General features: G+C 47.8%; 5 protein-coding genes across 5 annotated transcripts; 2 read left to right on the forward strand and 3 right to left on the reverse strand.

The window, feature by feature from the left end:
* Nucleotides 1-579: 579 nt before the first annotated feature.
* On the reverse strand, nucleotides 580-3,002 carry EYB26_001992 (uncharacterized protein; the record flags this gene model as incomplete). The annotated part of the gene is made up of 5 exons (XM_054261300.1): nucleotides 580-897; nucleotides 954-1,960; nucleotides 2,011-2,664; nucleotides 2,724-2,842; nucleotides 2,938-3,002. 5 exons carry the CDS (start codon nucleotides 3,000-3,002, stop codon nucleotides 580-582), a joined length of 2,163 nt encoding a protein of 720 aa, XP_054117275.1.
* A 777-nt stretch (nucleotides 3,003-3,779) lies between these two features.
* On the reverse strand, nucleotides 3,780-6,717 carry EYB26_001993 (uncharacterized protein; the record flags this gene model as incomplete). The annotated part of the gene is made up of 6 exons (XM_054261301.1): nucleotides 3,780-3,797; nucleotides 3,851-5,626; nucleotides 5,682-6,337; nucleotides 6,419-6,476; nucleotides 6,567-6,582; nucleotides 6,710-6,717. 6 exons carry the CDS (start codon nucleotides 6,715-6,717, stop codon nucleotides 3,780-3,782), a joined length of 2,532 nt encoding a protein of 843 aa, XP_054117276.1.
* A 1,441-nt stretch (nucleotides 6,718-8,158) lies between these two features.
* EYB26_001994 (uncharacterized protein) lies at nucleotides 8,159-17,970 on the reverse strand (the record flags this gene model as incomplete). Its single annotated transcript, XM_054261302.1, has 3 exons — nucleotides 8,159-17,762; nucleotides 17,821-17,856; nucleotides 17,915-17,970. The coding sequence occupies 3 exons, from the start codon at nucleotides 17,968-17,970 to the stop codon at nucleotides 8,159-8,161; spliced, it is 9,696 nt and encodes a 3,231-aa protein (XP_054117277.1).
* Nucleotides 17,971-18,479: 509 nt separating this feature from the next.
* EYB26_001995 (uncharacterized protein) lies at nucleotides 18,480-20,989 on the forward strand (the record flags this gene model as incomplete). Its single annotated transcript, XM_054261303.1, has 10 exons — nucleotides 18,480-18,586; nucleotides 18,650-18,667; nucleotides 18,726-18,779; nucleotides 18,838-18,925; nucleotides 18,983-20,014; nucleotides 20,069-20,418; nucleotides 20,471-20,655; nucleotides 20,754-20,779; nucleotides 20,868-20,880; nucleotides 20,964-20,989. 10 exons carry the CDS (start codon nucleotides 18,480-18,482, stop codon nucleotides 20,987-20,989), a joined length of 1,899 nt encoding a protein of 632 aa, XP_054117278.1.
* A 723-nt stretch (nucleotides 20,990-21,712) lies between these two features.
* Nucleotides 21,713-22,972, forward strand: EYB26_001996 (uncharacterized protein; the record flags this gene model as incomplete). Its single annotated transcript, XM_054261304.1, has 2 exons — nucleotides 21,713-21,803; nucleotides 21,852-22,972. 2 exons carry the CDS (start codon nucleotides 21,713-21,715, stop codon nucleotides 22,970-22,972), a joined length of 1,212 nt encoding a protein of 403 aa, XP_054117279.1.
* Between the last annotated feature and the right edge of the window lie 27 nt (nucleotides 22,973-22,999).

Here is a 22,999-nt window from a genome sequence, read left to right on the forward strand (position 1 = left end):
ATGGTCCAGAAACTGAGGTGAGACGAGGTCCGGTATATATATCAATAGCTGCACCCAATGCGAGTCGCGAGAGCATATGAAACCAGAACAATTTGAACAACAGATAAACATCGACCCGACCACCCCGCGAAAACTGCGAGTCTCCTGAATTTAAACTAATTCAATGCTTACACCTCCACAGTAAATTGAACTTCTTCAAACTGAAAAAGCAAATATCCCCCCCGCAAATGTTGGTGTCTCTCCACGCGGGGTATCCCCAAGGCCCGGGGAGGACGGAACACCTCCGATGATGCTATTTCAGGGTTTGCACCAAATCGATCAATGCATAGCGTTGTGTATACAATTGATATCTAGAAAACCCAAAAAAGTTTGAATATCGAACCGGAATCAGATTCTGAAATGTGTATTCGCCACATCAAGTGAATCCAATATTGACTACGGTTTGGTTAATCAGTACTAAGGGTATGCAGTAGGAACCGGGAGGAAGATATATGGACTGAATTTTGTACTAATAATACATCGAATAACTCCATTACGCTTAGTATGAAAGTGTAGAATCACTTATGAACTGTCCAATCATTACAATCCAATGCCCCAGCTATCCTCATCGTCAGCAACATCATAGTCGACCTCACCCATGTTCTCATGGCCATTGGTACCTCCGGAATTTTCCATCGCAGTATCTTCGCCCTTATTTCCTGCAGCGGTAAATGCGCCGGAACTAGCAGGAGTCGAAATAGGAGGATTCGGGACCCATGAAAGCTCAACTTTGCCAACAGATGGGATCTCTGACGGGCCGAACATGAGCTTTTCTGCGAGGTAGCGTTCTTTGAATGTGACGACTAGAGAATTAGGCTGATCGGGGCTGGGCTCAATGGATTCATATTCACCAACGCCCTGGATTATAGTCAGCACAAAGCTTAATCCGTGAAGTAAAGGGGAGAAGAACTTACAATGAGATACTGTCGTAAAGCCTCATCCTTTTCAGTGCCAAGGTCAACACCAGAAATGGCGACTCGTTTGGGTCGGTTATCTAGACGTAATACTCCACCACGTCCAGCGCCGCGAGGAGCACCACGTCCACGGAAAGAACCTCTATATGAACCACGGAATGAAGGATCGAAACCACGTCCTCGTCCACGATAACCACCAAATCCTCGTCCGCGTCCTCTAAATGACTGGGCGCCACTCTCCGGATCGATCCCTAGACTCTTAGCCTCGGCCTCCAGTGCTGCGAGTTGTGCTCGCAGGGCTTTAGTCTGCTCGCTGGCGTTCTCGTCGCCAGCTGCGGTAGAACCATTTTCTCCTTGACCAGCCTCGCCTGTTGCCGCCGACGCATCTCCAAGCCGTTTGAGTAATTTGGCCTTCTCCTCTTGTTGTTTCTTCATGAGCTCCTCGCGTTGTTTTTCAAGCGCAAGCCGAGCTTCTTCTGCCTCCTTGCGCTTTTTCATTCTCTCTTCGTGTAACCTCTGAGCCTCGGCTTGTTGCTTCTCGAATTCTTCTCTATCAAACATTGGCGTGTCCTGTTCCGCTCCGGCTGCTTGACCGTTCGAATCAGGTTTGTTCTGAAACTTGTGCCAGTATACCTTCACAAATCGGTTGTCGAAGATAGCCTTAGGGCTTGACCATGCACGGCGAGCCGCATCGTGATCCTCAAACTTGATGACTGCCAGACTTTTCTTGAACCCTTGCATATTGATTTCGGCGATATTACCAAACTCTGAGAAGTAATCTCGAATCACTTGCTCCTGGTATTTATCGTCGGGGATGTTTTCGACAACAACGGTGGTGTTCGTTTTGTCGTCACTAGGTCCGACGTGCGCAAATTCTGAACGGCCACCTCGGCCTCTTGACGAGAAACCACCACGATCTCCGCGACCTCGTCCTCGGCCACGTCCTCGGTCTGATCCCCTCGAGCCACCTTGTGCCTCGAAGATGGTAGCATTTGCAGGATCATACTCTACTTCACATTAGCGGGAAGAAACCACAACAGAGACAGACTTTACTCACCATCATTACCAGAAGGAACGGTAACAGGACCTTGCCCATGTTTATATGGACAGGCCGCACCCATATAGCAGATACCATTCTGCTCATAGAATGGACAAGGCTCATTCGACTTGGCTTGATCAGCACCCGGTTGACCAGGCATGGGGGGAAGACCCGGCATCTGAGGAAATCCCATGCTCTGAAAAGCCATCATTGCAGCCATTGGATCATTCTGATCAAACCCAGGGAAACCCGGCGGCATTGGAGGAAACCCGGGTATACCCTGCTGAAATTGGTTAGGGAGAGGAGCAACGTCTCTTCCTCGACCATTCATGCGATCGCCGCGGCCAACGCCACCACGGCGTGTACGAGGGGCTTTGAATGACCTTCCGCCTCGTTGTGTGTCACTCTGTTGATTATCTTGCTGAAAGCCTTCGTGGAAAGTGCGTTTGCGCGAGTTTTGAGCATTGCCCCAAGCATCTTGAGCCGGAGCCGCAGCCGCAGTCTGAGGCACGAAACTCTGAGCTGCAGGGTTGTAAGCTGTAGGCTGTCCAAAGGGAGCAGCAGCAGGAGCTGAAGCGGGGTGAACTGGAGCTGGCTGGGCGGCGGCAGGAGCAGAGGGTTGAGTCTTGGGTCCGTATTTAGCAAAAATCTCGTTGACGAACTGAACAGTATCTAGAAATTGATTTTGGTCAACAAATGCTCGCTAAGAAGTAGCGAACAGCACAACTAACTCTCTTTCAAAAAGTCTTCCAAATTCTCAATAGATGCTTGACGGATTTCATCGTCCGGCGCATCTGATCGGATAAGTGCAAGGACATAATCGGCTAAGACGTCGGAATCAGCGTCGGAGCTAGATTTAAGAAAGAGAAACATTGTAAGTTTTCAGATCTTGTAAAAGTGCGATTCCGCAGGTATTAGCAGACGCGCGGAGAGGCGAGCACATACATATCCTCCAATCGCTTAATCACCCAGGTCTTCACATCCGCGGCTTCTTCCTCCGTGAAATGCATGGTGAAGATGTCGTTTTGACAGCTGAATGGATTCCAAAGCGCTTATGCGTAACGATGATCACTTGGGGAAGTGAAAACCTCTCGCTCGGCACTGTGTTCGAATAGCTGAACAATGCGGCTATCAGAGCTGAGACAGACCCAAAGATGGCTGAACGGTAGTTGATGCAAATAAAAATCGATCATGTACGCATGACTTTATGACACCGGATGACAATTCAGCTTTATTTATCGACTATTTGATTCGATTAGGAGATGGTGAGAGCTTGAACTTCTCGAGCACCAAACTTCAACGCGGTTGCGAAAATCATAACTAAGGTCACGTGATTTCTTCGGAGCATTACCTACTACCGGTACGCAGTCGGTATTGAAGAGATCAACGATTCTTACCGTATACGAGTCGCCAAGAGCTACAAACTACGTATGTACATATAAAGACTCCAAGGGATTTCATTTTATGAGTGCATATTTATATTGTTCCTTCTTCTCTCTCTGCTTTTTGGAAAAACAAAACAAATTTTCGAAAATTCACACTCATCACAAACACAAGGAAATAGTAAACTACGACCCTCCGGTCTGTATTCTACTGATGTAAATCCCATTCCCAATGACCGAACTGCATCATACAGGAGGCGAGGGCTAATTCATCAACGTTAACATTGGTATCATATCATGTCTCGCCTATTTCCCTTCAGGCATCTGGATTCGTCATACTCGTAACAATTGGCGCCCAGTTGTCATCAAGGCGAGATTAGTCCGACTAACGACCTGTATAATGTTTTATAGCTTGTCATAGTACTATAGAAGAAAGTTAGCATCAATACAGAAAAAGTAGTAGTTACTTGACTTACGTTGTCATATCCAGGAACTTGCTCCTTAAGACCCTTGCGCTTACGGGTCTCAACAATGATCTGACCAGGCTTGGTGGTCGGGTCAAGAGGAGAACCACCAGGAAGGATTGCCCAGTGATCGAAGACGGATTGAGGGAAGGCCTGTCCACCAGTGGCGGCACGGAGATCTCCGTTGAAACCGAAAGACTCGTTGACGGGCATGTAAGCCTTGACGGTGAAGAGAGGAGTACCGACACGCTGCTCCTCAGTGTAGACGTGACCACGACGACGAGTGAGGACACCGTAGATACCACCCATAGCCTGCTCGGGAACTTGAATCTCGACGTTGAAGATGGGCTCCAAGAGACCGGGCTCGGCAAGGAGAGTAGCGGCGTAGAGCACACGACGAGCGGTGGGGATAATCTGACCACCACCACGGTGGATAGCATCAGCGTGGAGGGTGACGTCCATGACGTTGAAGCGGACAGAGCGCATAGGCTCCTCGGCAATAGGACCTTCACGAGTAGCCCACTGGAAACCGGAAACGACGGAATCCTTGATTTCGTTCAAGTACTGGACAGCCTTGGTCTGGTCAACGAGCAAGTTGGCACCGGTAGTGTCAGGACCGAAAGCCCAGATCTTACGGGCATCGGTAACATCCCAACCGTAGTCATCAGCAAGGAGACGGGCACGGGCCTTGAAATCGTCACGAGGAGTGATCTTGCCACTCTCGATAGCCTGGGAGACCTCCTCGGTAAGGGGCTCAGCCTCGACGTAGAGACGGTTGTGCTTGTTGGGAGACTTGGACAAGGCAGTCATGCTGGACTTGGCACCGACAGTCTCACGGTACTGAGTGACGGGGTCAGAGATACGGAGGGGAACACCAGCGTGATCTTCCTCAAGATCCTTCAAGCAAATTTCCAAGTGAAGTTCACCGGCACCAGCAACGACGTGCTCACCAGACTCGTTGATGGAGACCTGGACACAAGGGTCGGACTTGGAGAGACGCTTGAGACCTTCGACAAGCTTGGGCAAATCGTTGGCGTTCTTGACCTCGACGGAGCGACGCACGACAGGGGAGACAGAGAACTTCATGACCTTCAAGTTGTGGGCAGTCTCAGAGGTGGTGAGGGTACCAGACTTGAGCAAGAACTGGTCAACACCGACGAGACCGACGATGTTACCGGCGGGGACATCCTCAATGGGCTCAACAAAACGACCCATCATGAGAATGGTACGCTGGATAGCCTTGATGGACAAGTCCTCCTTCTTACCAGGGGTGTAGTTAGGACCCTGGATACGGACCTTAAGACCGGACTTGACGGTACCGGAGAAGACACGACCGAAAGCGAAGAAACGACCCTTATCGGAGGTGGGCACCATCTTGGAGACGTAAAGCATGAGAGGACCCTTGGCGTTGCAGTCACGGATGGAAATGCAGGCCTCGTCATCAGTAGGTCCCTCGTACAAGGTCTCGGCACGGTACTTCTGAGCAGTAACGGGGGAAGGAAGGTGGAGAACCATCATCTCCATAAGAGCATCAGCAGCAGGCAAGAACTTGCGCATGACAACCTTCAAGAGAGCCTTGCCCTCAAGATCCTTCTCTTCAGTAGCAAGCTTGATGTCGAGCTTCTCAATAAGAGTGGCGATCTCCTCCTTCTTGTTGTGGGTAACGGCAGCGAAGATCTTGAAGATAGGGTCCAAGATGAACTGGTTGAAAGCACGCTCAAGAGACTTGCCCTCGTATGAGTCCGACTTGGTCCACTTCTTGGTCTTGGGGTTGAAGAAGTTGTCGCCCTGTAATATATTAGCAACCATACTATTTTCGACGGGATTATCATGGAGTATTTACCCAGAGACGCTCCATCATCTTCTTGCGGTCAACACCGAATTTCTTGGCGTACTTGACAGCGAACTGACGGACGGTGAAAGCCCATCCGTGAAGACCGGAACCGAAAGCGACGGTTCCGCGGTCAGGGTAGACCTGGACATCACCAAGAGCCTTGTCGAAGTAGGTAGCGATGATGACGTTGACAGACTCGATGGTACGAGAGAAAGACTGGTAAAGATCTTCCTTGGAAACCTGGAGTTCGAGAAGGGCACGGTCGACCTTGTTGATGATGACAACGGGCTTAATACGCTCACCGAGAGCCTGACGAAGGACAGTCTCAGTCTGCACGCAAACACCCTCGACAGTGTCGACGACGACCAAGGCACCGTCAGTGACACGGAGAGCAGCAGTGACCTCAGAAGAGAAATCGACGTGACCGGGCGAGTCGATCAAGTTGATCAAGAACTCGTTACCATCGACCTTCTGGGGGATATCCTTGAGATCATCCTCATCGGGGAGATGGGCATAAAGAGAGATGGCAGTGGACTTGATGGTGATACCACGCTCCTGTTCATCTGCACGTGTATCCGTAAACCGAGCTTCACCGGCCTTGGCGGCAGAAATGATACCAGCACGCTGAACGAGAGAGTCGGTCAAAGTGGACTTTCCGTGATCGACTATAAACCCATGTCGTTAGCTTGCGTTGCCAAGATGATACAGAATTTTTTTTCTTTTTTTTTTAAAAAAAAAAAACATACCGTGAGCAATGACGGACATGTTACGGATGTTGGCCGGACGGTCCATAAGGGCCCGGATCTGTAATCATCTATGGTCAGCATTTGTGCGTGCGTAGAGCGGATAATACAGCCTGTATCATCCGAGGGACTGCCGTCGAGCTTGACGAACCTCTTCGATGGTGAAGCTAGAAGACGAGATATTAGCATCAAATTCATCGTAAAGAATCAATAAAAATCAATGTATTCATCAGGACAGCAGGTCTTGAAGATCTCATCGACATATCAAAGCCACTGCGACAGGTGCTAACTTACTGAACCATTTTGGCGGTTTTTTCTTCTCAACGGCCTATAGAGGCGGGGTTGTGGGATTGAAAATGTGGGAGATAAAAAGAACACACAGGTATATCAGGACCGAGGACTTGCTCGACCTGACTGCTCTAAGAGGAGAGAGAGAACCTGTCTGCGCTACTCCTACGGTTGGTTAAGAGAGCTGGAAGGGATGGGGAAAGAGAGGAAGAGGAGAGAAAGAGGAAGGAGAAGAAAAAGAATTAAGAAAAAAAAGCGAGGCAGGCAAGAGAGGGGAGGAGCAATGGGCTTAAGTGGGGAAGGACCGGCAGCCTGTCCACTCTGGTGTCTGATTTCTGATGGCAGGACGGACCGTTGCCAGCACAATGCCGCTTGCGATAAGTTTTTGTTGAATTTGTTACGATTATTATCAAGCTCTTAGGTTTTTACTGAATCTACCGGAAGCCGTTACATTCTTGAGGACAGAGACATCATCTCGAGCCATCGTGGGGGGGAGTGTGTGTAGAAGAGGCACAAGCAGACTGTCTGAATGGTGATGACATATACGTATACAATAACTAACTGGTTACTAGTTAACTATACTCTGTACGAGTAACTAAGGACGGACGTTAGTAACATAACCAGTTAAGTTAGTTAACTATTTGTGCGGCATTAATAATCAGTTGGCCCAGCAAACACGCAAACACTGCCAAACAAAACGACTCGAAGAGAAAAAATTTTGCCCCTCGTTTATTACATCGGCCCCTCCCTCGCGCTGCGCCAATCGCAGCCCAAGCGTGCGGCATCCCCGCTAGCTGCCCTGCTCAATGACATACATATTTTTTTCCAAGCAATCTTTTCTATGGTTGTTTTGTTAGGCGATTTAGTTATGTCTAGTTGGTCTTATGACAACTACGTACTATGTAGTACGTAGTACAGTATCGTTTCTGCAACTCCCTATTATAATCACCTCCGGCTCACCGGAATTGGCCTTCGATTATCTGAACGAGCTAAGCTTCTTTCTTGCTTGCATGGTGGGGCAATCCAATCGACGCCGTAGCAGAAGCAGGATTCGAAATCACACCTGACACAGCCAAGCTGTATCTCGTCCTTGATATGACATGAACATGGATATGAAGTGTTCAAATTGAATCTATTAACAATTACTAGGCTTCAATTTTTCCCCCCTATTTACGTACATAATGGACTTGTTGTTCCTTAGGACAAACAATCGGAGCCGCAACCAGCCAATCAGCATGCGCGGGATACCTCTCGCCCCGGCGTTAAGCCCTAACGCCGAACAGCATCAAGTTTTCGCTGCCTGACATCCATATCTGCGTACGTATCTAAGAGTCTGTGTATATAGCAAATCACAATTCGGATTGATATCTCGGTGATAAATACAAACGCCAGACAGCATGCAAAATATATATGTACAAGAATGAAATGAAATAGTGAATATGAAGGGTGAATATCTCATCCAAGAATCTTGCCATAGGCTTCCGACACTTCTTTAGCAACCTCCAACAGCGTCACGATGATAATTTGATGCGTGACATTTGGTAGCCGGTCTCGATTTAACCCAATCCACTCGAGTGGCGGAGTAGCTTCGCCCATGTCTCGCAACTGCGGAGTTTCAATCAACGGAGGCTCCAAGGCATGGTATACGTATTTGGATTGAGGCACATCCACGACGGCAGTGATTTTCTCGTCTGGGTTCTGCTGCTCCTTGTCGTTGGTTCCAGCGTCTTCTTGGCCGTTGACACCCTCCTCGGGGACCCCTGGTTTCGGCCCCCCCGTGATACGCACGGCAGATGGAGGTAACGGCTTTCCAAGTCGGTCTGCCAATGCTCGAGAGTGAGCGGACCACATCCCTCGGATGAAGCTGATTCTTGAATAGTTCCATCCCACATCGACCTTCCCTTCGAACGCACTTTTGAAGATGTAGTCAATTTCATTGGACGTCAAGCTCTGCCAGGTTTGCATGCTAGCAAGCACCCGAGGGACCTTTAATATGGTACCGCCGCGAGAACCTGTTGCGCGTGCTGCAACTTCTGCCACCGACAATTCCTTCATCTCAGCTGCAGTTGGTCGATTGACGCCGGATAGGGCAACGCGAAGCTGGCCCAATGTCAGACCCAACGAGCTATGGATTCTGTCATCCTCTCCTAAAGACACTCCAAAACGCGCCTGGGCATCGAGTGCTTCCATCTTGAAGATTTGATTATCGAAGAATGTGCTGGGAAATGCACCAACGTTGACAGCTTTCAAGGTCACCACAACATCGGTATGAAGGGTAACCGGGGGCTTTTCCAAATCATCCTCTCGCGTTGTTTGCGGCAATGGGGGGCTGCTAATAGAAGACGTCGTCGTCATCGCAGACTTGCGGCGGAAAAAGCTTTCTATTTCCTTAAGAGAAGCCTCATAAGCCGCATGCTTATCTTGTACTAAGCGTTGCCATGTCTGATAAAGGGCCAAAGATTGTGACGCCGTCAATGTTGTGCAAAATACTTGCACTTTCTCGCCTTCCAGGATGCTGACAAGCCGATCTTGGACAGGCTGGCGGACATTGTACATCAAGAAATCGAATGCAACAATGTCCGCCACTAAGAATGGTTGGTATTCGAATGATGTGTTGGCTTGTAGCTGGCCAAACCCAATAGATGCTTGAATGAGCGGTGTTTGACCTAATTCTGAGGACTCATCGGGCCATTTTATAGAGGTTCGTACCCTCATCTTTTCTAGTGTAACGGAACCACTCATTCTACCCTTGCTCTCAATAGCCATGACCTCAAATCCACCACACAAGTTTTGCTCCAAATTTGATGTCTTTTTGGAAGAGACCCAAAAATTCTTGATTACGAAATCAGCTTTTCCAAGAGTCTGCCCAAGGTCTAGTTGAATTTGCAGTTCATCAATTGATAATACTGCATTCCATGGGAAGGAATCAGCCGATGCCACTTGTTGATAACGTTGAACCATCAGAGCCTGTGAGTCGGCAGGCGTTGGAGCGGGCGTTGGAGCGACATTTGAGGAATCCTCGTCGTCAGAAGGAACCCAGATCTCGCGGAATAGGAGAAAGTCCTGGACTTGCTTGGCGTTGATCATAGTTTTCATCGGGCTGACCTTCAATATCGCGGAGATTCCACTTGTTGTGCTCACGTGCTTGCTGTTCATCAGCGACATTACGACAGATTCCACTTCAAAGCTGGCAGTTGACTCATTTGAGTACACATGTTTGACTGATGCGTGGAGATTATTGCACGCAATCAAAATCGCAAAGAAACGGCGTTGTTCTTGAGACTGTACTGTGTTGACGGTGACGAAGATATCCTCAAATTGTGCGGTAGCTGCCACTCTCGCGATTGGTTGACAACTCAGGCTGAATTCTTGTTTGCAGATTCGTAGACCTATATTCAGCTTGCACCGACCAAGAATGCTTTCAGGATTTGTGGCATCAATCGAGCGGTCTTCCAGCATCTTTGGTGTCTGTAGCCGGGGGGATGTTGTTGAATTTGTGTCACTTTGATCACCAACAACTTCTTTGATTGAAGATGAGATTTGTTTGATGAGAGGGACAACCGTTGGAAAGAGTGTGTTACTTGATGGGCTGACTCTTAGCTCCGCATTTAATGTTGGATCGTCTATTCCGTTGTCGCCGTATTGCACTTTCAGAGCCACGCCTGGGCTGGTAAGGGACGCGGTTGTTGTAGAGTTATCTTGCACGTATTGTCCATATCTGCCTTCTGGCAGGCGCTTCCCCATAGCGGTCGCTACCAGGCGAGTCTGTTGATCATCAAGTTGGCGACCCAAGAGTTTAAGAACGGCACCTGCAAAATCCACATCGACAAGTAAAGATGACAACCGTCTGTTACCAAGTAAGGCATTCCCACTAGGGGACTGTGATGGAGACGTGGACCATATCGCTTTTGCCTCGCGCAGTCTCTCTGCTGCTGATGCAATAGACTTCTGTAAAAGATTGGCTGGAAGTATAAATCCTGTGGTAGAGCGTATATCGAGAGCCTTCCCTGCTGCTTGGAAAGCAAGCCGTAACTCATCCTTGGTAAATAGATATGCCACGTTGAATACAACCTCCGGCATCAAAGCGGAGTTCAAGGAACGCTTTCCTCTCTCTTGAAATTTCGGTGCAATTTGTAACTGGGTGTCTTGGATGCGAAGTTTAGCAGAATTATCTCCAGATGTTGAAAGCGACACCTGTCCAATCGAGAAAACCAAGTCTTCGGGCTGAACTCCGGCTTTCGGGTGGTGTTTGTCGTCCATGACCCAACAAACCTGGATGTTTGATAGCTCGACTGAATACATTGCCTTCAGGAACGATAGGGAATGAGATTCCTCCACGTCGACAATATTGAGTTCCGGTAGCGGGCTAGATGGTACAAGACTGCGGGCACGTGCAAGTCGGCCAAGTCGTTTCAATCGTCTCATATCTTCGGTCAAATCCAGGTTTTTGATGCGATTCTGCAAGTGTGCTGCGATATCGATTACCAAAGACGCTGTCTCGGCATACAAATTCACATTGAACCCTTTACTACTCAGGCTGTATACGCGAACTGTTTGATCAGACTCATTGAACCGTGATGTTGCACAGAAACTGATATCAAGTCCGAGGCTACCATACGATTGAGCTCGCGAACGCTCATGTTTGATCAATTCCAGGCCGATTTGAGATACGTTCGCATGTATATTCGGCGAGTCGAATTTGGTATTTTGATCTGCCGCGTCAACATGCACCTGTGTCGAGCCAAGAATGAAGTTCATGTCAGCTGAATAATCCTTATTCTTCAAACCTGGAGCACGAGCGTGAATAAGCCAACCCGCCATCGTGAGGCGGACATTGTAAGATATCGCTCTTTGACGGACGGAGCCGACTGGAGACTGTGGCGTAGACTCTGTACTGGCTAGTATTTCACTCAAATGGGAACGAAGCTCATCGACGCTGCTGGAACAGTCCGACATATAATGAGACATCTCGGGTCGTCTAACCACATCCAACAAGCTACGCAACGCACTTGCTTCCAACTTCACCCGTTCGACAGTAACGTCTGTTTTCAACGACATTATTTCAGCGGACATCGTGCCTGAAATTCTCCCATTGATTGGTGGGATATCAATCTCAGACACGGACCGAGACTTCTCTTTTTCCATGGTGTGGAAGATATGATGGTTTCTTTTAACGTCAAAGTCAATCTCTATTTCGTTCGCAATGTCCGACAAAACGGACATGCGAGCCACTTTGCCGTCAATTGAGTAGACCAGGGACGGTAGTAGGCGGAAATTGAGCTGATAATCCTCCAAGAACAGGGCAATATGGAAATGGTGGTCGCGCATCATTTCATTTGCCTTATAAATAGGCTTAGACGACGGTTTCGCTTTTGGAGATGTATCAAGGCGCCGAATGAGAGAACTTATATATTGTACTTCATCTTCCACAACTCTGCCGGCAACATGTATACCATTGAGTGGATCTTCTTGCAGGTTATAGATCAGACTTCGACAAGAGCCGGCCAGCTTCCAATCATCGATGATTCTATCTCGGCCTCGTAGAGATGAATGGGAGCCATAAAAGTGTGGTTGCAAAACTTCCCACATCATTAGAGGCTTATTATGGCTTGAGAGCTTCGTTGAGCATCCCTGTCCATTCAAAAGAATCGTTGCCTGCTCCGGTTGTTTCTCATTACCTGGGCTTAAGACGATAGAGCCATTCAAGCCATATCCATGCAGAAACAGTCCTATGTTGATTCCATCCAAGCTGATCGATCCGTCGTCTGTGCCAATGAAGACATGTATTTCTGTAGCTTCTGCTGGCCTTTTATGTTCATTAGGTGAGGGTGGAACTTCAGTCGAGGGGGACTGAGTTTTCGACATTGCCTCGGCAATCCCTTCTACAAGATCAAGAATCTCCCATCGTAGACGCAATGCCGAATTCGAGCAATGTGAGCGGATAGAGAGTGAGTTGCTGTACGGCGTTGTGTTGTCTTTTGTTGATGAGGTAAAAGCGATCGCAACAGATATATCAACCACGCTGATATCACACTGTCTCGGACCAGGTTCAATTATAACTTTTATAGTCTTCAAGTTACATGAGAGATTTACCGGCTTCGTAGGAGGCGTGTCAGACTCAACGCTATCTCCCCAAATGGCTCTCATCGCATGGCTCTTTTCTACATGTGCTAGGTCCCAAGGTCGCCAATTGTTGAAGTCGCGGAAGACTTTCTCCATAGCATCACCTGGACAGCGAGAGCCAAGTTCGAAGCAACTGGCTCTTATTGTCTTTTGTTTGTCTTGCGGTAAATTTCGATACATGTTGCGTAAGCGTGATACGATTTTCCAAGAATCGTGGACTCGAAGATGAGACTGCAATCCACGTAACACATAGGCTGGGCGTGTCACGAACAATGGGTCCGGCATACCGCCGGCGGATGTTGTTATGGACCAGACTAGATAACGCAAGCGATCATCTGAAGAAGGTATTGATTGAAAGGAAGACGCAACAGAATCTACTAGGGCTGTTGTGCGTTGTACGAGGCCTGCAAGCGGCATCGCTGATTTCGTAGCGTTCAGTGCCTCAACAGTGCGCATCTGTAGGTGAGAGCTGGTCTTCGACGAGATGACGATCCAAAACATGATATCTTCCAGCGACAGTCTAAGCTCCGCTTTATCTGGACACGTTTTAGTCTGCCCACCTGTGGCACTTATTGAAATGCGTTCCGTCGTGGAATGTAGAATTATGGCTTTTTGGCTATCACGGATCAGATCCTGTTCGCCCTTTGCTGATGTATTCTGCATCATAAGCTTGAACTGTGTGCACGAAACTTGGTACTGGTCTTGCATGGCAAATTGTGAAGCATCTTCCAACCCCTCCAGCTTATTCAAGATGGTAAAAATCGCAGCTGGCACTTTGATGGAAAAGCTTGATGAGGTCTTCGGCTGCTTTTTCTTATTCTTCTGATGTTTCACAATATCAGAAATCACTCTAACTTGCAGCGAATCGATCAGGTCGATTGGGTCGTTTGGCTGCACATCGTCTAGTAGAGAAGAGACTACTTGGAAGAACATGGGTGTACAGTACCCTTGTAGCCCCGGCTGAATTTCACAAAAGAGGTCTGAGTGGGCTGTTTCATCGTTGCCGAAACTTGCTGTGAAATTGTCTTCTTCTATAATTTTCCCTTTTTCTTCCTCAAATTTTGGAAGGGGTGGGAGATGGCTTGAATCCGGTCTTATCTTGTAGTAATGGAAGTGTGGCATAGCCCAGGGGCCCGATGGCCCAAGCATAGAACGTGGTATATCATTTGATCGAACAGTCGGCTCACGATCAAACATTTGTCCCACCTCTGGTGAGATTTGCCTTTGTTGGTGGTATGTTTCTGTTTCATGTGGGTTAGGAGGAGGATCAGTTGCTTGTTGGAGACTAAAATCTCGATCGAATGGATTTATGGAAAGCTGTGTCGTGTCATCTCGCTTGACATGTCTCGAGTTCGAGCCACTGAACGACAAAAATGAGCTCTTGCGACTCAAGAGTCTGCGGTGACTAGACAGAAAGTCGGGCTGTTCCATTGTTTGCACAACTTCGGCCACAGGTTCGGGCATTGGGGGAAATGACATAGTGGGAGGATGGATTTTAGAGTTGTCAGAAAAGGTGACTGCATCGTTCGAATCAAGTAACAACCACGGTGTACGATATGTTCTTTGATCATTTTCTCTGATATGATATTGTTGATGTTTGCGATCCTCGGAAAGATTGAATTTTCGAAACAGCATTGACACATTTATGTTCGTTTGTATTAGAGCGTAAGTTGTCACTGAGGTTGATCTTTCGTTCTGTCTTGCGGCAGACTTTCTGTCAATGACAGATATCATCATATCTGGAACGCTTCCCGACAAGCGCTTAGAGAATCGGGATCGAGACCAATCGTTGAGCTTGAAGAGAATGAGCCCGGCAGCCAGCACAATTGCGGTCTGTTCTACCAGAACAGAGAGATGGACAGAAGCAATCTTAGCACGCAAGAACGTAACATCGTGTAATACGAATGGATGCAATGGTGGGAATGCGTTCTCCTCGTCGTCCATGGTGAAGTCCAAATTCCGAATAGCGGCACCTGCAGAGCGCAAAAACTGTGTACTACATTCTCCCACAAGTTTCCCTACTTCAAAATCCCAATTGCAGACATATGTAGGTTCAGTCGGCGGTAATCCAAACACACGATGACCATAGACCGAGACTCCATCAATAAACATTTGAGTATTCGAAATAATAACTTCGCCGTCTGACTGAATAGACTCTAGTGATATTTCTGTAGGGGTAAGGTCCACCTGCAAATCCATATAGTAGCTAGTGAACCGCAGGTCAAGATCAAGAGATGCAGCGTTCAGGCGAAGACACTGAGAATGGTCATAAATATTAGTTGGTAACAATGCGCATGGGTTTCTAATGATTAGATTGAGTATCACATCCAACTCGCTAAGCTTCTTGGCAGGATTAGACGTAATCTGGACGGTTTTGTTTTCGACGGTGGCATTGGCAGCTTCTTGAAACTCTTCCAACGTTTTGAAATGCATATCCTCTCCAAAATAATTTTCCCTTATCTTCATGAAATAGCGAATTAAGAACCCGTAAAGGTAACATCTAGGGTCATCTGCAACGATGTTCATCGCCAGAGTATCCAATAGAGGCGATGCTCCAGCATTGAGAGTGTATGTCCCGTCTATCGACAAGTTCGAAAAGCGGCCAAGAGAATTGTCTTTGAGGAAAGTATGTAATGTATGCCATAGAGGAGTCACGAGATCAACGACACACTCTTGAGTGGCCACGTCAAAGGTAAAGTTACTTTGTTCGGCTCGGAATATGTCAGACGGGATACTGACATTAGACATCAGATTCGGTGCCTTGAGCAGAATAAAAGTGTTATCATCAAGATCGGAAGGATTGTTAATGATATTGGACTCGTTCACGTTCAGATATAGGCGCAGGTCATTAAATGAAAGCTGAATTTTGTACACAAACGGCACAAAAGTGTAATATTCTGAGGTTGAGTTTGACGTCCAATCACTTACGAGATCTGTTATCAGGAATATATGATCTCGTAGTAAGAAAAGTTGCAAGTCATGGCTAACTATATCGAAAGACCATGTATGGAGAGCATTCCAAACAAGTGGATTAGAAAGATCACAAGTTATTAGCTGTCGTGAGCTTTGCCAAAGTAAACCGTGATTAACGCTTGAAGACAGCTTGCAATCTCGTAGGTCAAGACGAATCTGGTTGAAGAACCCTTTATCTGAAGCAACCATGTCCATGTCATAGGTGACTGTTGAGTCTTGAGAAATACGAAGTGTAAGCCAGCCAAATGGACGGATCTCTGGACTAACATTCGTCTTTTCGTTATCTTTGCCTCTCCATTGTCGTTTCGATTTCTGCTTCTTGAGCTTCGAAGCACTGCGGATAGCATCAGCTCGGCCTTTCCATTGCCAGTCCTTGGATTCCTCTCGGGTAGGGATCCTCAAAGTCGTCTCATCTGTTATTTCCAAGACGAATCTGAATTTTGTGCTTCGTCTGACGCTTCCAGGTTTCAAGGCTGCTTCTGCTTGAGCACTTCGGAAGTTGTTTGGGAAAAAAACATTTTGTAGCTTGACACGTTCGCGGTCCGCCCATGGACCATAATTAATAGTGCCACTTTTGACTCTCAATTCCATACCCCATTCTGGGGGAGCGTGGCCATTGATGTCAACGGATGCTTTTTGAACGGACGAATTTGATTCGTAGTGTTCTGAAGGCACCATTCCTGGTATATCCCAATAGTACGTTAAACTGAGTGAGGGACAATCTAAAATGGTCGAGTATCTCGCGTATTCCACAGCATTCCATCCCTCGTGATTTTTCGTTGTCTCTTCCATGTAGCGAGTAAGACCAAGCCATTGATCGTGGACGGGAAACCCGGTATGACTAGTCGATGTGGTATTTGTTCCTTTCTCGTGGAAAGATTCCACGGATCTTTGGAAATAGGGAATCAAACTACGAAGCGAGTGCCAGACTTCATGCTTTCTGCGTCGATATGCCATACGATAGCTTCTTCTTGCCTTGCGTTCCGCTTCGTCGTGGTAAAAAGGGTTCATAGTCCGAGCCGTCGCCAACTGTTCTTGCTTGAAATCGGGATTGGGTCGAATCTGAACCACGGGGTGTGAGATGTCAAACTTAATTAGCTGGCGATATATGTCGAGTGTGCCGACATCTGATGCGTCGACAGACCCAACTCCTTTGTCGAACGTCACAGTCAGCAGAGAATGCGTAGTCTCGTTTCCCGCCACGATGGCACCCTTCGTACAGTCCACTTGTATTGGCAGGAACTGTAGAAAAGTCCAAGCAGCCTCCAAAGCCTCGTCTTTGTGAGCGGAAACATCTTTAATAGACGAGAATGCCGTGTTTATGCGACGCTCTTGAAGTCTGATGGGCGGCACAGTACCATTTGTTGACTCTTTAGAAGTAGTAGGCTTGAAGCGCGGAGAGGGGTCGCTCTCAGCTGCTTGTCGACCGGTACTTGTGCCTGATGTACTTGTACGATTATCTTCCTGCGAGTGTAGTGACTCATCTGTAGAAGGGTTAAAACCGGAGAGTATATCATCGTAGGCCGGAGTTCGATTGTACACGAACCACTCCAATCCGGAAAGATTGATCACTATCCGGCAAGGAAGATGAATTTCTGGTTTTAAGCCACCGCTTTCTTCTGTTCCATTGGCTTGAACATCAGGATTTGCTATTACTGACCCTCCATCACTAGCCACGAAGGACTGGTTCTTTGTTCCAGGGGTTGTATCTTTCCTTGTCAAGTCCAGCCTTCTCACAGTTCGCATCCAGTAGTTCCATGTAATGTGTCCCCGCTGAACGAGGATAGTCTCATTGACCCCATGGTACCGTAGTCCCTTGAAGAATATTCTTCCGCCAAGTAACGAGACTTGAAGGGCCTGGATGTCGACATAAGCTCGGTAATAGTGCCACGTATACGCCCGTATGCCGTACGAAACTAGAGTCGCGATGAGACGATTGAAGTAGAAGAGGAAGAACAGGGTCCTGCAAAGCGCGTGTGTTAGCTGTTGTTCAGATTTATATCATCACAAGTCGATCTTACAGGATCCCGCAAACAATGAGCTCCAGCAGAAAGAACCTAGAATGGAGACCTAGTCAATGACCCATCAAATGCAGAATTCATACAGCTGACCTACCAGTTGAACTGGGGACCCGATGTGAGAGGCTGCAGAGAAATGGCAGATGAAGCCATATCGGCAGGTTCAACGACAATGCCGATGTGGAGTATGCATTATTTCCGCGAATTCAGTAAGTTACTATGGCCTGTCTGTCACCAAACTCAATGGATGTTTTATGAATCGATATGTGGGTATCCAAGAAAATGTCCACTTATCATCACCATCGTATTCTCTTTTCCTGTGTTTGTCGAGGTAGAAATAAAAATGTACAGTGTAGTCCTTAGGGAAAGAGGTGGTCCGCTCAGGCTCTTATCAATCAATAATCACGCGTCATGGGGTGGGTCTGCGGAGAAGCTAGCTCCCTGACTGTCCCAAAGAATCCTCCTGCCTGGTGGCCATCATCGTTATTATTTCTTCTTGCTTTACATCACCCCACGACTAGTGTGATATTTGCTCGGTTTATTCGCACGGCGCTCACGATGAAATTCGAATGATCGTGTGAGGCTTGGATAGGCACGACATGTAATCGAGCTCCGACTTCGAACCGCGCTTCTTTCTACTGTTACTCTGATATCGATCTGAGATGGAGTGGACTATAGCATCTTCTGGGGGCACCGGCTCGAGGCTCACGCGTGTGCTTATTATTATATCTGGAGTAGCATCTCTAGTGGCTACTTTACTATCTATCGTGTACGCTATCGAATTCTTCTGGGTGCGGTCCTGAAAACTAACAACAATATCCGTTCCTACTAGGTCGATATGGCTACAAATGTTCGTGCGCATACCTTGAATACTCTAGACCTAGTCTAATAGCGTGCGATTGGTTTAGGAAAAACTACCGGAAGCCTTTGCTTCAGCGCTATGTTGTACGAATACTTTTGATGTGGGTGTCTTGAATGTGATTTGCCCATATGAACTTCACCCCCTAACTTGCGTGACAGGATCCCGATCTATGCTGCCTCGTCATGGACCAGTATCATCTCCCTTAAAGCCGCTATGTTTTTAGATCCCGTTCGAGATATATACGAGGTATGGCAGATCAAAATAGGGGTTCCCATTCGACGAATTGGCTCTAACGTCCATTAGGCATTTACCATCTATACCTTTTTTCAGTTACTGATCAACTTCCTTGGCGGCGAACGAGCACTGATTATAATGACACACGGACGACCACCAGTCCAACACATGTGGCCGCTAAATACATTTCTTTCCAAAGTAGATATTTCGGATCCGCATACATTTCTTGCAATCAAAAGAGGCATCTTGCAATATGCTTGGCTAAAGCCGATTCTTGCGTTGGCATCAATCATCATGAAGGCGACTGATACTTATCAAGAGGGGTACATTGGAGCATCCTCTGGTTATCTTTGGACAGGTATTATCTATAATGTCAGCGTCAGTGTCAGCTTGTACTCTTTGGCGCTATTCTGGATTTGCATGCACGATGACATGAAACCGTTCCGTCCAGTCCCGAAATTCCTCTGTGTCAAGCTCATCATCTTCGCATCGTACTGGCAAGGCTTTTTCTTGTCAATTCTTCAATGGCTTGGCGCTATCCCGAATGGTGTGGCGGGTTATACACCGGACAATCTTGCTGCAGCTATCCAGGACACCTTGATTTGTTTAGAGATGCCGGCTTTTGCAATTGCTCACTGGTATGCTTTCTCGTGGCATGATTACGCGGATAATAGAGTATCTTCAGCTCGTATGCCAGTCAAGTATGCGCTAAGGGACGCTTTTGGGATTCGGGATCTCATCGAGGACACCAAACAGACATTCCAAGGAAATGATTACGAATACCGCCTGTTCGATTCGGGAGACAATATCATTGCTCATGAGGAATCAAGCTCACGTGTGAAACGGGTAATGGAAGGAATGAGATACGAGCGAGGAGGAAAAGGCAAATACTGGATACCGAAACCTGGGGAAACCAATAGTCGAACACCACTCTTGTCTGGACGCATTGCCCCAGGACAGCGTAGTCTCTCGGATGGTCCCAAACGAAACAGTACCATTGACAAGTACCGCTCATATGGTGAACTTGAAGAGACCACTATCGACGAGGACGACGAGCGACTCTTCAACAACGCACGAGCATTGGAATTTGGTGACTGGAATGTGAGTTTGGTACCACTTGTTAATAGAAAGGCGCATGCTGACTGATCGAATCAGTATCCGGTCATTACAGCCAACATTATTCCTCGCGATCAAGTTTTACCTCGGACTGTTAGCTACCAGAGTCAGACCTCCGATCACGGTCACGTAGTGCGAAAGGCGCGAAAGCACAGAAACAGCCATGTCTCTGAATCAAATCGCGAAAGTAGACCGACGAGCTCAAAAACTCGCCGTCCTCCACGACCAAGTGATCCACCACGTCAGTCCAGTGCTTCGACATCTAACTCTCGTCGTAGCCAGTTGGTCGACTTGGCAGTCGAGAATACGGAAGCTGAGCACCGAGAACAAGACCAAACCCGACGAGAAACAAGGTCTGATTGGCCCAACAGAGATGTTGTTCATTTACAGTATGTTTCTAGTAGTCTCACTTGGATGGTTTTGTGCTAACACGTCTCGCAGGAGACCTACCGGCGAACCAGTGGGTGTAGTACACCCTCGGCTTACAGATGGCACTGTTTCGCCTGCTTCACCAGCCAAATTTGTTGTTGGCAAAGAAGATGACGACACTAACGACGAGGATGCCAATGAGAGAACACCACTGAACCCTGACTACAGTGATCTAGGTGAAGACCCCAATATCTGGGGTAATTAATTTGAGAGATGTGTTCGAATCAGTATACATACGATAAATTTGTACAGTATCTTCAAGCTATGGGAGTTTCAAGTGACTTATTATGCTCAGGATCCTCGGAAGAAGAGCCAATTTGCGTAAGTATGATGCGACGTAGATCAAACCCTGAGAGCTTGTGGTGTTTCAGCCTGTAGAAGACGAGATTCTGAAACCAAACATCAATAGCATCTCAAACCAGGTAATCTCGATTGCCCTCCAATGAGGTCCGACAATTGGGAAAACTGAGAGAACACGATAATGGCTTATCGTTGGCATTTTTAGTTTTGTCGAATATTGTCAAGAGTTGAGACGGTGTGCTAGATGGCTGATATGCGGTCTGATTGGCTGATGCACAACTCATCCTCAAGGGCGGAGGACAAACAACGCCCAATGCTTAAGCGCCCACCTCGTTGGCCCAAGACAATCCCTGCCCAAACTACCCCGTGAAGCACACAAGTTTAGAAAACCCATCCCAAACCAGTCTGCGGCTGCGAGCAATACGAGCCTATCAGAAGCCTTATCGGGGTCAAGCCCCATGCTCTGGCATGCAGAAACTCGACTGGGCGTCCCCTGTCAAGATAACAAATAATGATGGGGGGTCATTGCATCTGATGCTGCGGGCGAATGAATGGCTTCGGTCCATTGATCATCGATACGAATGAATAGACAGCGTGGCTAGCCTTGAATGGCTACAGAGCGCTTGCAGATGCAAATTTATCTGTCCATCAGCTGCAGCTGGCTCGTGGAGGTTAGGAACCATGCGTACGTACTCTGCGTGATCTGAATCGTGCATATATCAGGTAGTCACACCCGTCCCGTCGTTAAGTCTGGCGGGGATGCTTCTTTTCTCTTTCTCTCCTTCTCCCTCTTCGTGTGTGTGGAGGTGCTGGTGAAGTGCATTCAACTTTCTCTTCATATCATTTTGAATACTTCCTTCCCTTTCTTTCTTTCCTTCCTTCCTTCTCTTCTCGAGGAGAGCTGCCATGCAGGCACTTGACAGCTAGGCTTCGGCATTTGAACAAGCAGTGCTCATGTTCAGGGCCTGGGTAACGTCGTGTGTCTCATGCCTCTGGCCCCAGGCGGACCAAGAGAGCCAGAGACCTCAGCCACGACAGCAGATAGGTTCGTACTCTTCGAAACTCAAGTGAATCTAGAACTAACTAGAACTAGGAGTAGAGCGAGAAATGGAAATATGTCAGAGTCAACCACACCTCGTTCCCCCCATGAAGCTGGTCTTCTACGGTGACCTGCCCAGCCCAGGAGGTCACGATCAATCACGATCCTCCGCAGCATTACTACCCCCCTGGGTACAAGAAACCAGGAATCTGGCGAGTATGGCATCGCAGCGGGCGAGTGTCCTCCTTACACGAAAGAAGACTCTGTCCCGGCCAGTCATCGGTGCACCAACGGACTTTCGCCGGGTCGAACCTATCGCTCGTCGCCGGTCCTTCCGACCTCTAGAACTCAGTATTTATCTACCTGGAAACAGATTATCCAATCTTCCAGAGTTCAGTCATTTCGATCTAGATACACCTGGCCAACTCTCTCCACCCGCAAAAGCACTCATGTCACCGTTCGATTCATCGAGCCATCTTCGCAGGGACTCTGGTCCATTCCAACTCTCTCGCAAGCCAGTCGGATCTGCACCGTCTCGAAGAAGTTCCTTGGCAACTGTCGACTTGCAACTACAGTTAGCACAGAACCAAAGGCAACGACGACAAAGCATGGATGCAATTCTGACAAGTCCACTCATTCCTCATTTCTCAATGGTCAACATTGCGGATCGACATGCATCTAGCCTTCCATCTCAAAACAATCAGCTGGCCACCGACAACGCCAACATCGAAGATAGACCCTCCTCTGCTCGCGACTCGGCAGTGCCAACAACCTCATACACCACCGGCAAAAGACAACCAGGTCAAGCACAGTCCCTTACCCCTACCCCTGCTTCACGCAACCCCACCCTAGCCATAATCCATCATAGCGCAAAATCATCATCATCAACCTTCCAAAGTCACAGTCGCATGCGCACAACCAGCAACTCAACTTCTTCCTCCCGCACTCCTTCATTATCAAGCGCGATCACAGCGGCCACAACCATTTTCCCTTCTGACAAGGAAATTGAAGCCCCATACACTACTACCCTCCCAATGATCCCAGCCAGTGTCAAGAATAGCGTTGTCATGGAAGAGCCTCATGTCGTAGACGAGCAGCATGCTCTCTCCGCAAGAGGGGAAGGATATGAATTTGATCGGAGATTTCCTTTAAGTCCGGTTGGGGTTGCGTTCTGAAGACTCTCAAAAATATATATTTCTTAT

The sequence above is a fragment of the Talaromyces marneffei genome, chromosome 1 (assembly GCF_009556855.1).
Source record: "Talaromyces marneffei chromosome 1, complete sequence".
Classification (NCBI taxonomy): Eukaryota; Fungi; Ascomycota; class Eurotiomycetes; order Eurotiales; family Trichocomaceae; genus Talaromyces; species Talaromyces marneffei.